The sequence below is a fragment of the Pleurodeles waltl genome, chromosome 4_1, assembly GCF_031143425.1.
Source record: "Pleurodeles waltl isolate 20211129_DDA chromosome 4_1, aPleWal1.hap1.20221129, whole genome shotgun sequence".
In the NCBI taxonomy this organism is placed as follows: domain Eukaryota; kingdom Metazoa; phylum Chordata; class Amphibia; order Caudata; family Salamandridae; genus Pleurodeles; species Pleurodeles waltl.
Genome location: NC_090442.1, coordinates 131688102 through 131705514, shown reverse-complemented (window position 1 = coordinate 131705514; position 17413 = coordinate 131688102). Strand labels below are relative to the sequence as shown.

Genomic DNA, 17413 nt, shown 5'->3' with positions numbered 1-17413 from the left:
TCCCAGGTCAGTTGGGTGTGGTTCTCAAGCCCTTTGCTTGCTTGGGTAAGGCTCCTAATTGCACAGTCACGAGGACAAATGATGTCACAAAATCAAACTAGGTTAAAGACAATGGTGAATGTTGTTGGGTAATCCGTAACACTTGAGTAGTTGCATATTACTGGATGAAAGTTATGATAATAAAAGACAATTTTTCTCTGAAATCTTCACTAACTCATTTCAAGTCATAAGTCAGTATTTTCCCCTGGAAAGATCTGTCTTTGTAAAGCACTCTTCTGACCTACTCAACAAATTTGCAACTAAGGACCCTGTAAATCAAGTATTCTTTAGGAATCAATTACCAAGGAACCCACTTAAAGACATAGCCACATATTCAGCTACTTCTGTCTCCAAAATTGTACCCTTACATCACACTGCTCAGGAACCTTAAAGCACTACTGGCCACAATAGGATAATTGGTAAGAGGAGCATTCCCACTAGTCCTGCCCCCTCCTAGGTCTCTGATTGAAGTCTCCCCTTGAATGTAAAAACCAACCCATACACAGCTGTTCCATTCGAGTAACTATGTAAAGTTCGCATTAAATCTTCAACCTATTTCAGCAAGTAACTTTCTCCAAGCATTATACAGCACTAGGATTCAAGCTCTGACACAAAATAAGTGGTTCAAAGCACTATTGCATACTCCAAAGAAATGAGCACAGCAACAGATTCCAAACACCTAATTATAAAATACACCAACAGTTCTTAACTGTTTGACTTCTGTGGGCCCCTAATAAATCACCACTGGAAGCCGGGGAACTCTGCCTATGCCAGTTAAATTATTTAATCCTCAACACAATACACACAAATACAGGCACAAGTATACATGAAAATACACTCATTACATATTTTATTTAATTCAAAAACATATTTTGGAGCTGTCCAATGTTTGGTTTTATTTCTAAAAGACAAAGCAATTACTTTTCCTTTATTGCCCTAATGCATGCTCTCTTTTTGTGGGCACATAACATTGCTTTACCTGAGGATACCAATGATCCATACTAGATTCTGGTTTATGTGCTTGTGCTGTTTCCGGGAATCAGTTTAAGGACACCAACTTAATTTTTAGCCTACAATTTGACATATATGTGCTTTTAGCTTTTTAATTTTACGTTTTGCTTTGTATGTGCATATATACTTTATTGATCTGCAAAATGTATTTCATTTTATAAACTGTTATGGATTCCATAACTAGGCAAAGATTAAGAATCCCTGAAATTGGTAACAAAGTTGAAATATTACATCAGCTCTGTGCACTGTAGACCAACACCTATAGAAAATAAAAATGGATCCCAAGCACCAATGGTGCCAAATATATTTATTGGATTTATTTGTATGTTTATTTAAGTTTTTTGACAGAGCGCTCCACAAGATCTTCATTTCCAGACAACTTCTAGGAAGACTTACTGCACATCGTTTTCTTTAAGGAACTACTATAACACAATTGCACCATGCACATACTCAAAATTATTTCTTATTGCTCCTTTCATCTAACCACTACAGAACCGAGGAACTACTAAACTCCAGTGCAACTACTAAGGGCGTTCATTAAATACGCCAAGTTTATAGTGTTATCATGGATCATGGGGAACATCCCAGGTTAGATGGTTAAACAGGTTAGATGTTTGGCTGAACCCATAGATAATAAAATAAACTATCCTTTACCATGCATGCGTTACAATGCATGTGTCATACCCACAAATAGCCCTTACAACTCATACCATTACAACAAATTATCTTGTAAAGGTATGCATGGTAAGGGCTGTGCGTGGTAATGATGGTAAAGGCTATTGGCGTTGTTAAAGGAAATGGAGAGATCCTTCCATTTCCTCAGATCCACCTGCCCCGTGACTCAGAGGAGCTGACTATTCGTCTTCATGAGTGAGGTAAGGGGGATTGTGTCTGGGGGTTGGGGGGATACTGTTTTAGGGCTTGGGTGGTAGGGGGTATGGTTTTAGGGAGGGGACGGGGTACGGTTTAGGTGGGGGCCAGTTTTTGGATTTGGAGCGGGGGTTTAGGGCAGGGGTGTGTTTAGTGCTTGGAGTGTTGTGTACGGTTTTAGGGCTGGGCAAAGGTGACAGTTTTCAGGCTTGGGGCGGGAGGATGATTTTAGGGCTCAGGGCGGGGATGGTTTTAGGGCTTGGAGCAGGGGGAAGGGTTTTAGGGTGGGGCAGAGGGGATGATTTTGGGATGGATGGGGGGATGGTTTTAGAGCTCAGAGTGGGGGGCGGGGACTTTTTCAGGGCTTGGAGGGAGGGTATACGGTTATAGGGCAGGGGGCGGTTTTCAGGCTTGGGTCAGGGGGACAATTTTAGGGCTTAGGGCGGGGGTAGGGATTACTGTTTTAGGGATCAGGTGATTGGTATTTTTTTGAAAGGATGGGAGCTGAGAGGATCATATTGGGGTCCGGTTTTAGGGCTTAGGGCAAGAGTCTGGTAATTTTTAGAAGGGTGGGTGGAGGGGGAGGGTCACGCAAGGGTTTGGTTTTAGGGCTTAGGGCAGGGGTCCGGTAGTTTTCAGAAGGGTGTGAGCCAGGGTGGGGTCGCAATGTAGTCCAGATTTAGGGCTTGGGCCAGGGGTTGGGTAGTTTCTTGAAGGCTGATGGCCAGGGGGGTTGTGCTAGGTTCTGTTTTTAGGGATTAGGGCAGGGGTCGAGTACTTTTTAGAAGGGTGGTGTCTGGGGGGGTCACATCCAGGTCTGTTTTTAGGGCTTGGAGAAGTTGTTGGGTACTTTTTAGAAGGATGGGGGCTGGGGAGGTCGGGTCGGGTTGGAAACCTTGTATAGGACTCAGGGCAGGAGTCACAAAAAGCTTTACCACATATGTGCCTTTAACACACATGCTTTCACAATGCAATTTGTTGTAAAGATTATGCGTGGTAATGGCATTCTCATTGTAACGCATATGCGGTAACAGCGTGCATTGTTGTTCCGTCATGCAACCCTTCTCAGGTATTGTTAGTCGGATAGATTGATAAACTAAAGTTATATTCGTACAACAGAATTAAAAAGCTCTTTTGTGAAAAACTATATAATATAAACACATTAATTACAGACTGTGGTAACTGTGCAAAGTTACAATGATCAAACGGGGGTCCTGATGCAATTCAGTCTTGATGAGGTTACACTTTTTGTAATTTGGAGGAGCTTGCCACCGTGGCCCTGCATCTAGTGCTGATGGTGGTCTGGACATTCCTGTTGGGTCCACTTGAAGAATCCACACATAAGCATCAAACTCAAGAATCTGCAGGGTATCCCTTTTGAACACTAATTGAATATTAGTTGATTAACTTTCAGTAGTAAGTTTGGTCTATAGTGCTCTATCAAGTGTGCCCCAATGTCATCACCTGCCCCTCAAAAACGGTGTTTCACTTAAAACTGGTTTTCAAATGCTCCTATAAAATCATGGCATTTGAATGCACCTGGAAATATTGAGGTATGCCCCTTCATTACAACCCTGAAAGGTGGCCTACTCCTCCTCACCACATCATTAAATAACCAACTTCTTCCTAAGTAGGAATGGATAAGAGAGATGTTTGTGTCTATTCACTAACCTTATAACTAAATCACTTTATCCATTTAAATTCAGATTTTGGGATTACAAAAGTGGATCTGTACTTGTAAATCAAACCATTGTGTAAGATGAGTTTACATGTCCAAATAGTTTTTTCAGGCCCATAAAGTTTAGCTGTAACACAGAGTTTAATTTGTCTTTATATGCCATATCACTACAAAAAATATTCACTGGTCATATATTTGAAATTAGATTTCACTCACCGTTCAGGGTTTACAACTTCCTCTGTTACAAAGTTGATATAAAACCTGCAAAAATATAAAAGAGAAAGACAAGCAAGTTAAAACATCATTCACAGAAAGTAAATGGGCAAAAGGAGACATATTGGAGAGCAAGTAAAACATAATGTGCTCAGAGATGTGCTTTGGGAAAAATACATTGGGCTCGGAGAAGAGCTGGAGGGAATAAAAAAGGTCTATATAACTGGAGATTAGACACACAGAACTGGAAAGAACAGATTATCACTTGAAAAAGAGGAAACTGTGAGCACATAGTGTATGGCTGTGGAATACCATTTTCTTGGTATTGTTTCAGATTTTGTGTCTTTCCTAATGATTAGTGAGATAAGTATCAGCCACCTTGTGGGACCATATACGCCGCAGTATACATTGGATGCCTTTTATGTATGATGTAGTACGTCAGATTTGTGGGTAAATATGAGTTCTCCTCATGACATTCTAGCACATGACATGCTGTAAGGCCTTCCTTATATATAAGTCCTGGGTCACTGCTTACTGGGCAGATTATTTTTAGCATAGGCAAACAGCCTATACACCTGATGAATACTGTTATCACAGGTGTCCCAGGCCCTCCAGTACATATGACTTCAAACGTGTGACCAAATATTTCTTTTGTAGTTTTACCTCTCCAAGGGTATCTAGTTCAAGCAGTCAAGTCTTATGCCAGCATTTTTTAGGAGGTTTGCAAATGAGGATGGTGTAGAAATCATATGCAGTACATTAAAAAGGCTGTGCTACACGTTACAAATTAATAGGTCTTTGTTTGCATTTATTAAAGGTAGAGTAGTTAAAATTATTAATAACAGAAAAAAACAGGAGACTTTGCCATTCTCTGAAGCTGAAATATAACCACAGAAAGTGGTATGTGTTTAGAAAAGTATAGCAAACACAGACAAGTTGTTTGGAGGATGCCTGCAATAAGTCTAACCACTGGCAATCACTTGAGACAGCGTTCCAACCCGTGGTGTGCAAAATAATGACAGACTGGGGTGCGACCCATGCAACTACCAGTGGCTGAGATTAATACAAGCATCCCTTCCATTACTTTTTGTATGAGTCAGTGTGTCGTTCTAAGAGGGACTGGTATGCTCAGATGTGAGTTTACTTCACACTATATAACTTGTACCAAGGTACACCTGGCTGATGAGCCCTAATCAGGGTGGAACTGGTCCCAGTTTGCTTGTGTTCTTGTTCAAGGAGGACCTGGCCTGGCAGTTTGACTTGGACTATTCCCATTGGAACAGGGCAGAGACTGATTTGCATATGGCTGGCTCCAAGCTGAGGTGGCATGGTGTGCAAAATAATGATGGATTGAGATCCGGCCATGTGTGTAGGAAGGTAGCCTCTTTCTAGCCTTGTTACCCCCACTTTTGGCCTGTTTGTGAGTATATGTCAGGGTGTTTTTACTGTCTCACTGGGATCCTGCTAGCCAGGGCCCAGTGCTCATAGTGAAAACCCTATGTTGTCAGTGTGTTTGATATGTGTCACTGGGATCCTGCTAGCCAGGACCCCAGTGCTCATATGTTTGTGGCCTATATGTGTTCCCTGTGTGCTGCCTAACTGTATCACTGAGGCTCTGCTAACCAGAACCTCAGTGTTTATGCTCTCTCTGCTTTCTAAATTTGTCACTGCAGGCTAGTGGCTAAATGTACCAATTCTCATTGGCACACTGGTACTCCCATATAATTCCCTTGTATACGGTACTTAGGTACCCAGGGTATTGGGGTTCAAGGAGATCCCTATGGGCTGCAGCATTTCTTTTACCACCCATAGGGAGCTCAGACAATTCTTACACAGGTCTGCCACTGTAGCCTGAGTGAAATAACGTCCATGTTATTTCACAGCCATTTTTCACTGCACGTAAGTAACTTATAAGTCACCTATATGTATAACCCTCACTTGGTGAAGGTTGGGTGCCAAGTTAGTTAGTGTGTGGGCACCCTGGCACAAGCCAAGGTGCCCCACATCATTCAGGGCAAATTCCCCGGACTTTGTGAGTGCGGGGACACCATTACACGCGTGCACTATACATAGGTCACTACCTATGTATAGCATCACAATGGTAACTCCGAACATGGCCATGTAACATGTCTAAGATCATGGAATTGTCACCCCAATACCATTCTGGTATTGGGGGGACAATTCCATGATCCCCGGGTCTCTAGCACAGAATCCGGGTACTGCCAAATTGCCTTTCCGGGGTTTCCACTGCAGCTGCTGCTGCTGCCAACCCCTCAGACAGGATTCTTCCCTCCTGGGGTCTGGCAAGCCCCAGCCCAGGAAGGCAGAACAAAGGATTTCCTCTGAGAGAGGGTGTTACACCCTCTCCCTTTGGAAATAGGTGTGAAGTGCTGGGGGGGAGTAGCCTCCCCCAGCCTCTGGAAATGCTTTGATGGGCACATATGGTGCCCATCTCTGCATAAGCCAGTCTAGACCGGTTCAGGGATCTCCAAGCCCTGCTCTGGTGTGAAACTGGACAAAGGAAAGGGAGTGACCACTCCCCTGACCAGTACCTCCCAGGGGAGGTGACCAGAGCTCCTCCAGTGTGTCGCAGACCTCTGCCATCTTGGATGCAGAGGTGTTGGGGGCACACTGGACTGCTCTGAGTGGCCAGTGCCAGCAGGTGATGTCAGAGACCCCCTCTGATAGGCTCTTACCTCTCTTGGTAGCCAATCCTCCTTTCTTGGTAGCCAAACCTCCTTTTCTGGCTATTTTGGTTCTCTCCTCTGGGGTATTCTTCAGATAACGAATGCAAGAGCTCACCAGAGTTCCTCTGCACTTCCCTCTTCGACTTCTGCCAAGGATCAACCGCTGATTGCTCCAGGACGCCTGCAGAACCGCAACAAAGTAGCAAGACGACTACCAGCAACATTGTAGTGCCTAATCCTGCTGGCTTTCTCGACTGCTTCCTGGTGGTGCATGCTCTGAGGGCTGTCTGCCTTCACCCTGCACTTGAAATCCCGAAGAAATCTCCCGTGGGTTGATGGAGTCTTCCCCCTGCTAATGCAGGCACCAAACTTCTGCATCACCAGTCCTCTGGGTCCCCACCTCATGTCGACGAGCGTGGTCCCTGGAACACAGGAGCTATATCCAAGAGACCCCCACAGTCCAGTGATCCTTCAGTCCAAGTTTGGTGGAGGTAAGTCCTTGCCTCCCCACGCTAGACTGCAAACCTGTGTAATTTGCAGCTGCTCCGGCTTCTGTGCACTTCTGCAAGGATTCCTTTGTACACAGCCTAGCCTGGGTCCCCAGCACTCCTTCCTGCAGTGCTCAACCCTCTGAGTTGGACTCTGACGTTGTGGGACCCTCCTTTGTGACTCTGCATGGACTCCGGTTCACAAATCTTCTAAGTGCCTGCTCTGGTACCTCTGCAGAGGCTGCCTGCTTCTGTGGGGGCTCTCTGAGTTGCTGAGTGTCCCCCCTATCTCCTCCTCCAAGGGGCAACATCCTGGTCCTTCCTGGTCCCCAGCAGCACCCAAAAACCTTTACTGCGTGCCTTGCAGCTAGCAAGACTTGTTTGCAGTATTTCTGCGTGAAAACACTTCTGCAACATCCAGCACGCCGTGGGACATCTTCCATCCAAAGGAGAAGTTCCTAGCCATTTTCATTGTTGCAGAATCCTTGGCTTCTTCCACCCAGAGGCAGCCTTCTTGCACCTTTATCCGGGATTTCCTTGGCTCCTGCCCCCCCTGGACACTATCGCGACTCTTGGACTTGGTCCCCTTGCCTTGCAGGTCCTCAGGTCCAGGAATCTGTCTTCAGTGCTTTGCTGGTGTTTATGGTTCTTGCAGAATCCCCCTATCACGACTATTGTGTCCTTTTGGGGTAGTAGGTGTACTTTACTCCTACTTTTCAGGGTCTTGGGTTGGGGTATCTTGGACACCCTGTCTGTTTTCTTACAGTCCCATTGACCCTCCACAAGCTCCAATAGGTCTGGGGTCCATTCGTGATTGCCATTCCACTTTTGGAGTATATGGTTTGTGTTGCCCCTAGACCTATGTTCACCTATTGCATCCTATTGTAATTCTACACAGTTTGCATTACTTTTCTTACTATTACTTACCTGTTTTGGGTTTGTGTACATATAACTTGTGTATATTACTTACCTTCTAACTGAGAGTATTCAATGAGATACTTGTGGCATATTGTCATAAAAATAAAGTACCTTTATTTTTAGTAACTCTGAGTATTGTTTTTCTTATGATATTGTGCTATATGATATAAGTGGTATAGTAGGAGCTTTGCATGTCTCCTAGTTCAGCCTAAGCTGCTTTGCCATAGCTACCTTCTATCAGCCTAAGCTGCTAGAAACACCTCTATTCTACTAATAAGGGATAACTGGACCTGGCACAGGGTGTAAGTACCACAAGGTACCCACTATAAGCCAGGCCAGCCTCCTACAATGAGTAATTACAGTTACCTGAGATTTATTCAAGCATTCCATCAAACACTTTTTTGTACTGTAGAAAATGTTAGAGCCCTTGACCAAAAATCTCCTGAGTAAACGTTTACAGTGAAACACTTTTGTAGGTTGGTATTACAAGAATCTGTCCTCAGGTAACCCAGGGACTACTTAGAAAATAAAAAAAACATGGTAGGTGGAATGCTTGAATTTGAATCTCAGCCACTTGTAATTACTCTGTAGCATTCCAGTTTATAATTTCCAAGCAAGAACCAATCATAGGCAATTCTAACTTAGCCCTTATAGGATAGGAACAGTCCAACCTCAACATCGAGAAGAGAACACAAGCGACTCCATCCTGGTTTAATCCTTGATTTCGCCATCAGTATGATGCAGTTTGTATCCTTAGCCAGAGGAAGCACAGACCCATGTTTGGCCATAATGGTAGCTCTAAAGACGTCCCACTTAGAAAAATAAAAAAGATGAGTTTAATACTAAATTTAATTTTAAACACTGAAAATGATTTAGGGTGCATTTCAGTGAATAACACTTTCACCCACCGTGCCACTCTAGACTGGGACCATGTATATGTAATTCACACTTAGTCCTGCTCCAGTAAGAACTGCCGGTCCATAGTCCCTGGCTAAGTCTCTCCTTCATGCAGAAACACACACAATTCAAGTCCAATATCAGCCTTGTTGGACATTATCAGTGAGGTGCAGCTTGAGACAGAATAAGGGACCAGATGTAGCAATGGGTTTTACCCATTTTGTGTCTATGGGAAAATGTGTTCGTACATATGGCCCAAGATACATTGAGCATGAGACTCATGTCTGGGCTTAATATTTGTGCCTAGGGCATCTCACGTGTTTCAAAGTTTCTCAGTGATGCAGCAGGCACGGCCAAAGCCTTCCTCTCAATGAGAGGTGGATTCTAAAAGGCAACCTCAGGTGTGCTACTGGTTAGAACAAAGATAAACTAACGTTTTTTAAAAATTTCTGGTTACCTGAAACTATTGGAACCTAATTGCATTCATTGGTTAGTACTGGTGAAAATAAGCACTGATTAGGGAGTCCAGTCTCTGTCCTAGCCAGTGCTGAATTTGAGCCGGAGCTCACAGGTGGGGTGCATCGCCGCTCTTTTTTTGTGGCCCATCACTTACTTTTACTCAAGAGCATCCACAGCGGGAGAGAAAAAAACACACTTTACTGTGCTTTGCTTTTGCTTTATTCAGTGAGAATAAACCATACAAATACAACAAAACCGTTGATGTAAAACATTCGCAACATAAGAAGCGTTGCATGCAAACCAGCATTTCAGAGTACAATGCGATGTGCAAAATAACAGTTGCAATGTGCAATGTGGGGGCTCACTCAACTATTACCTGGCAACAAAACCTCAGGTAGCGGTCCACTGAGTTTACAGGATTGATCAGGGTCCCCGATAAAATAATCTCAAAAACGCAGTCTCGCACATAAAAGAAGTCCACATATAGAGGTCATGAAAATGAATGTGCTAAAAAGTAATTGACTATCAGCCTACAACAATAATGTGTGTCTACGCTGGAGAGCAAGAAAAGTGACAACACCTGCACATACTTCGATTATGGGGAGCATCTACAAATATAAAAGTGCAGGGAAATGCCTGTTCACCAAAGCGCCTCTAATTATGGGGATTAAAAATCGTTGAGTATAACTACGATAAAAGATACAAAAAAATTGCAAATTGAGCCAAGGTTTGCAGTGAATGCTCATCGCAGAGACAGGCAAGAACAGTTTTAGTGTCAAACTAGCCCAAGGGAAATAAGAGCTGATTCCTAGTCTGGCCATTGCTAAATCTTGTCAATAAAACCCTCTCCTAAGAATTAAGCACGGTTTTAAGATTCGGTTCCATCCCTGGAGTGGTTTGAATCATCACATGCTCTCTATTAGCAGGCTTTGGGCTACATGTATAAATCTTCGGTTTTGTGACTCGTAATTTGCGAGTCAGATAACCGAATGTTTCATAGTGTCAATGGGCCAGATGTAGCAAGCCGTTTGCATGGCGCAAACTGCGAAAAACGCAGTTTGCGCCATGCAAACGGCCTCATGCGATGCTCATTCCCAAATGTGACTCGCAAATAGGAAGGGGTGTTCCCTTCCTATTTGCGACTCGCATCGCAATTCAGAGTCGCATCGCAGTTTAGAGTTGCTTTGTGACCGCGAATGCGGTCGCAAACCAACTCGCAGTTACCACCAGTGTCACACTGGTGGTAACACATTCCCCTTTGTGAATGTCGACATAAATATTTTTTCAGAGCAGGCAGTGGTCGTATGGACAAAATGAAAAAAAAAAAACTGCTTTATTTAAAAAGTAGTCACAGACATGGAGGTCTGCTGACTACAGCAGGCAACCATCCCTGTGAGTGCAGGGACTCGCTATGGGGTCGCAAAATGTGACCCACCTCATGAATATTGATGACACCATTCTGCATCCGTTTTTGCGATTTGCTAATTGCGAGTCGCTCAGACTCACAATTTGCAAGTCGCAAAAACAGATTTTGGTACATCTGGCCCAATGACACTATTTGCGACTCGAAAGGAGGTCGCAAATGCCTTCCTCATGACTATTCATGAGGTAGGTCGCAATTGCGACCCCCTTGGGAATGGCAGCCCTCACAGGGATGATGGCCTGCTGGAGACAGCAGACCACCATGTCTGTGACTGCTTTTAAATAAAGCAGTTTTTTATTTTTATTTTATTTAAATGCAGCCCGTTTTCCTTAAAGGAAAACGAGATGCATTTTAAAAGCAAAAAATTAAATGTTTCCTTTCAATTTTTCAGAGCAAGAATTGCAAGACTGTTTTGACTGACATTCACAAAGGGAAGGGGTCCCATGGGGACCCTTCCTGTTTCCAAATGGGTTAGCACCAGTGTGAAACTGGTGCTAACTGTGATTGTATTGCGACTGCATTCGCGGTCACAAAACAATCATACATGGGACTGCGAGTCGCAATTAGGAAGGGAACACCCCTTCCTGATTGCGAGTCGCAATCCCTTTTTGCGATTCAGAAAAATGTTTACCGAATCGCAAAAATGGTTTGGTACATGGGACAGTGCATTTTGCACATCGCAAACGGCCCGATTCGCCGACATGTTGTCCGTCCTCACTTCAGGCAGCTCTCTCCTGTGCTCCATAAATCTTGATTTAACCCAACGTTTGTCCCTCTTGGATAAATTGGCCGGTTTGGAGAAAGTACCAGGTCTTCCTAACTGCGTACAAGTGTCCTTGAGTACTTTAACCAGGGAATATGGTCACCCCCATCACGTAGGAGACAATCCATGATAATCTACCTCTTCAAAGTGGCCCGTTAGTGACTTTATAACCCCACAGTCCAGAGACATAAGTTGAAAGAGGTATGCACTTTGTTTTATAGATTTCGATAAGAGGGGCAGTGGCTTTTTCCCATCATTGGAGGCCAGGCTAAATAAAAAGTTGATCGAATGACAAAACTTCAACCATCAGCCACCTCTGCTTCATGCAAGGTTCAAGTCTCCTGAAAGTCAAATGTAACCCGGAAGCAAGGAAATGCATGTATTCTTACTACTGGGTGTCTCAGAGCGTCAACACATCGCATATTCCAGTTTTAGAGGCCACACGCCATGATTTTGACTAAGTTCGTGGCCAAACCTAAGCCATCCAGGAAGCTAACAAAAGCATGAAAAATAATTGGAGCCCCTTAGATGTTCTCTGAGGTAAAACAGCATCATCTGCATATAGAAGGACAGGGGAAGGCTGGTGGTTCACGGTCGGCAAGTCCCTGCCCTTACTAATGGAGACAGGACCCAGCAGGTTAATATATAATAAAAACAGGAATAGGCACCAAAACCCATCACTGCCGAACACCTGGTCCCAGGCCAATCCAATCTGTGCATTCTCCATTTGGCCCAAATCTAATTGTGGCTTTAAGGTCTAAATGAAGAGCGCGTAAGAAAAACACCAGGCCCCTCTCGACTCCCGTGGATTCTAACATGTCTCACAATTTGAATCTAACCACGCTGTTAAAAGTACAGGCGAGATCCATGAAGGCTAAGTAAATGGGACCACCTTTAGCTATTACATATTTACTACTTAGTAAATGCAAAGTGAGGCACTGTTTCTGTGTGCCCAGTCCGGCTCCAAAGCTGTACTGCAGGTCAGAGAAAAGTTGTTTATCAGTATCCCCCGATTATAATTAACCGTGCAAGGACTTTCACAGAGGTATTCATCCAGTAGTGAGATTGGCCTGTAGGAGCTAGGTGACACAATGTTCCCTTTTTCAGAACCAGGGATGATGATGGATTAGCATCATGACTAAATTCACTTCTGGTTTATATAGAGCAATTGGTAAATCCCATTGGCCCTGACACTTTATACGGAGGGCTTTTGCGTCTGCCACTTCTTCCACAGTGAATTTGATACCAAGGGGAAAACTTGACACCCTGGGTTCTAAATCATCACTGACGTTTCTGAAATGAGTTACCCATGCTTCTGCACTATTGTTGGTGCACAGTACATTTTTGGAGGCTTTTAAAGGTAATTATCATTAACAGTGTGCCAAAACAGGCCAGTATTTCTAGTCCTAGAGGAGGTAATCAGGGTTGTCCATACTTCATCCCTTAGCTCCACCTTCCTTCTGTTAGTAGCCAGTTTATATAATCTTCTACAGATAGCAACTTGTTCCTGAGTCCCTTGAAGTAGCTCTCAAAGCCCTGTGCAGACATCTGTTAGTCTTCCTACATGCCTTGTCTGACCAGGATTGTTTGGCCGCCTTGATACTTGCCTTGGGCTTTAGAAAGTAAGATTTGATAATTTGTCCCAGTACCAAGTGTTCACACTGCAGGTTAGGCCTAGGGTTGGGTGAAGATAGTCATACAACATACTCAAATGATTGGCACAAAGCCTACACTGGACATTGCTCAGATTAGCATTCCTCCATACTGACCTTAAGTCATCTTCCCAATGGCAGACGTTCAGGCGCCCTACAGCTATGTCCCAAGAGTAATTCTTTATAAGGTAATAGAGAGTAGCTACTGATCGCTATAAATACTGGGACAAAGAATCCCATCTAAAATACTATTGAGAACATTTCTGATTGCAAACATGTAATCAAATATTGACGTACCCAACCCATCCACTGAAAGTAGAAATCATTAAACGTTGAGGTGCAACCCATTCAAACACATCACAGAGGTGAAACGTAAGCAGATAGGGGTGCAAGATCATCCCTCTGTGGTTCCTGGTACCAACTGGGATAACTAAGGAGTCAGGTTTGAATATATTTTCTTATGGGCATTCTACCCCTTAAAGAAGTCTTGTATTAAAATCCACTGCAAAGATCATATTTGTTGGACCTGGCCCTTTTTGCAGGGTCAACCCCAAACTTTTTCCCTCCTTCAATCAATCAATCAGTACTTTTACAGTACTGCTGATCACCCGTAGGCTCTCTAGGCACTGTTGTGGGCATGCTGATCACTCGAAAAGCCAGGTCTTGAGAGCATTCCTTAATTGCTTCAGTGATGGGGCCCGTCTGAGGTTAAATGGGAGAGTATTCCATGTCCCGGATGCAAGGTAGGAGAAGGATCTGCCTCCAGCTGTGCTTTTCCTGATAATGGGGATGGTGGCGAGAGCGAGGTGAGAGGATCATAGTTGCCTGGCAGGGGTGTAGAAGACCATGCAGTGGGTGAGGTAGTAGTCTGGTCCGATGTTGTGAAGTGCCTTATAGGTGTGAGTCAGCTCAAGCTATGAAGGTGATGCGTTTGTTGACCTGAAACCAGGGGAGGTCCCGGAGGTGGGTGGAGATGTGGCTGTGGTGGGAGATGTCTACGATGAGTTCGGCAACTGCGTTCTGAATTCTCTGTAGCCTTGGCCTTGCTTGTAGCTTCTTTGTGATGCTGGCATACAGTGCGTTGCCATAGTCCAATTTGCTACTGAGCAGATCTTTGGTGACCGTTTTTCTAGTCTCTGTGGGAATCCACTTGAACATCTTCAGAAGGAGACAAAGGGTGTGGAAGCAGGCTGATAAGAAAGAGTTGACTTGACTGGTCATGGGAAGCGTGGAGACCAGAATGATGCCCAGGTTGCATGTATGATTGGTGGGGGTGGGGTTGTTTCTTAGGGCGGCTGGCCACCAGGAGTCATCCCAGGCAGAGGGGGTGAAGCCGAGTACAAGGATTTCTGTCTTGTCCGAGTTGAGCCTGAGGCAGCTGGCTTCCATCAAGGTGTCGACTTCACTCATACCGTTGTGGAAGTTCCTCTTGACTGTTGATGGGTCGTTGGTCAGGGAGAGGATGAGTTGGGTATCGTTGGCATAGGAGACAATGTTTAGTCTGTGCTGTCTGACGTTTTTTGGCGAGAGGGCCATGTAGATGTTGAAGGGGGTCGGGCTTAGGGAGGATCCCTGGGGTACTCTGCAGCAGGTTTCCTTGGGCGCCGACATGTACAGTGGGAGCCTGACACTCTTGGTCCTTCCTTCTATTTCTTCTGGCCTGTTTTTGTTGTATTTAGAACTCTGGGCCCTTTACCACTGCTAACCAGTTCTAAAGTGCATATGCCCTCTAAATTGTATTGGTGATTGGTTTATCCATGATTACCATATATGATTTACCAGTAAGTCCCTAGGGCCTGTACATCAAATGCTACTAGTGGGCCTGCAGCACTGATTATGTCACCCACATGAGTAGCTCTGTAAACGTGTTCCAGGCTAGCCTGGGTATGCAGTTTTAAACTGCCAGTTCGACATGGTAAGTAAACCCACTTGCCAGGCCTACACCTTCCATTTTACTACATGTAAGTAACTCCTAATGTAGGTCCTAGGTAGCACCATGGGCAGGGTGCAGTGTATATAAAAGGTAGGACATGTACTGTTCTGTTTTACATGTCCCCATAGTGAAATACTGCCAAATTTGTTTTTCAGTATTACAAGGTCTCTATATCCCTTAGGTTAAAATGTGGATTTCCTTTAAATACATTTTAAGGGAATTTTCTCATTTGGAACAGATAGAGATGTGGAGTTTGGGGTCCCTGAACTCACAATTTAAAAATACATATTTTGGTAAAGTTGGTATTTAGATTATCTGTTTGAAAAGGGGCATTTTCTTGCTTAACCATTCTGTGCCTCTCCCTGGCTGCTGAATAGACGTCTGGGTCAGACTGACAGTTGGGCTGTTTGTGAATTCACTCTAGACAGTGAAACAAAGGGAGCTGAGGAGTATCCTGCATATCCTGAGTCTTCCTGAGCTACAGTGGGAGGGAGGACCTGACACCTACCCTTGAACGGGCTGTGCCTGCCCTCACAATATAGGCCCTCATTATGACATTGGCGGTAAATCCCGCTTACCGAGACTGCGACGGTATACCGCTACCCATATATGACCTACACATAGCAATCCGCCACTATACAGACACACACATAAGTCCGCCAGCCCAAAGGTCAGTGATAAACTGGCAGTAGCAAAACCCACACCGTTACGCCAACAGAACTACGCCCACAGCATTATGACCCATGAATCAATGTGGCGGACATTCAACAACGGTAAACCATTGGCTGTACATACCACCGCGCTCAAAATACACACAACCTAACAAAACAACACCACATTGGACAATTCAAACTACACACACCTGACACTCATACACACACCACATCCACACACTCACACCACTATAAAACACACACACACATTACCCAGATCCCTTTACGACCAACAAAAATTGCCACTAGAAAGAGATACAGCAAGAGCACCCACACAACTAGAGCCACAGATCGCCATCACCGATACACCATCCACGTACCTCACAGCACACACCCCAATACATCACCCCACACACCCTCACACACACCACGCACACTGCACGGCACCATAAAGACACCCCAGGTTCTCAGAGGAGGAGCTAAGGGTCATGGTGGAGGAAATCATCCATGCAGAGCCACAGCTATTCAGATCACAGGTGCAGCAGACATCCATCGCTAAGAAGATGGAACTATGGCGGAGAATTGTGGAAAGGGTTAACGCCGTGGGACAGCACCCAAGAACAAGGGATGACATCAGGAAGAGGTGCAACGACCTACCGGAGAAGGTGCGTTCCGTGGTTACAAGACACCAGGTAGCTGTACAGAGGACTGGCGGTGGACCCCCACCCCTAAGCCCACAACTAACAACATGGGAGGAGCTAGTCTTGGCAATAATGCATCCTGAGGGCCTCGCAGGAGTAGCAGGAGGACTAGACTCTGGTAAGTCAAATCTTTACTACTATATCCCCCACCCTACCTGCATGCCATCACAAATTCCCACCCCTACCCTCACCCCCATCACTCCACCACCTCACATATACCCCACTATCACAACCCACCCATCCCAAAACCAAGCCCTGCATGTAAGACCAATCTGTGGACCCCCATCACAGACCTGCATGGACACCCATCACCACAGCATGCCCATTAGAGAGAATCACCTAACCCACAAAATCACTACTCACACAAGGCAAAGCTGACAGGGCAATCACAACCATACGGGCAACACACGCATGCAAAAGATGTCACACGCAGAAACAAAAACACTGCATTTACATCCCCACAGGTCCCACACCCAACGTCACTGGAGAGGAGGTGCCAGTAACATCCAGTCCCCCCACAGAAGAAGCCCACAGTGATGACAGCAACTCTGCTCGCCTGGATCAGGATGACCAACTTGGCCCATCAGGAACCTCCGGACAGTCGGTTACCCAGGCATGGTCCCATACCACCACAGAGACTCCCCCCCTCAGGAAACACCACCACAGCACCAACCGAGCGGGCCCATACCTCTGTCCCCAGGACACATCAATCAGCAATGTGTCCACCGCTACAGGGGCACACAGTTCAGGGAACAGAGGCACATGACAACAGGGAAGCTGGGAGGACTGCTGTGTAACAGGGGGAGGACAGGCCCAGTGAACCGACTCTCCACTAGGCACTCACCAACATCCTGGGAGCATACCACCATTCCCAGGAGACGATGGGCCAGATACTGGCCAAGTTGCAGGAGACCCAGCGGCTGCAGGAGGGACAATACATGGGATCAGGGAGGACCTGAGGGACATCCACACCATCCTGGTCACCATTGCAGGGGTGCTGGCAGACATGGCCAACACCATGAGGGTGG

General features: G+C 45.2%; 1 protein-coding gene across 3 annotated transcripts in view; it reads right to left on the bottom strand.

Annotated features, from left to right (window-relative positions):
- The window catches only part of LOC138287452 (cystine/glutamate transporter-like), a 171454-nt gene that overhangs the window by 79785 nt on the left and 74256 nt on the right, over nucleotides 1–17413 (bottom strand). For all 3 annotated transcript variants that reach the window (XR_011202219.1, XR_011202220.1, XM_069227881.1), the window contains exon 6: nucleotides 3815–3859. Coding sequence is in view for 1 of the 3 variants with exons in the window: in XM_069227881.1 (XP_069083982.1) it covers nucleotides 3815–3859 (45 nt within the window). In the remaining 2 variants the exon portion in view is untranslated. The remainder of the gene's footprint in view (nucleotides 1–3814; nucleotides 3860–17413) is intronic.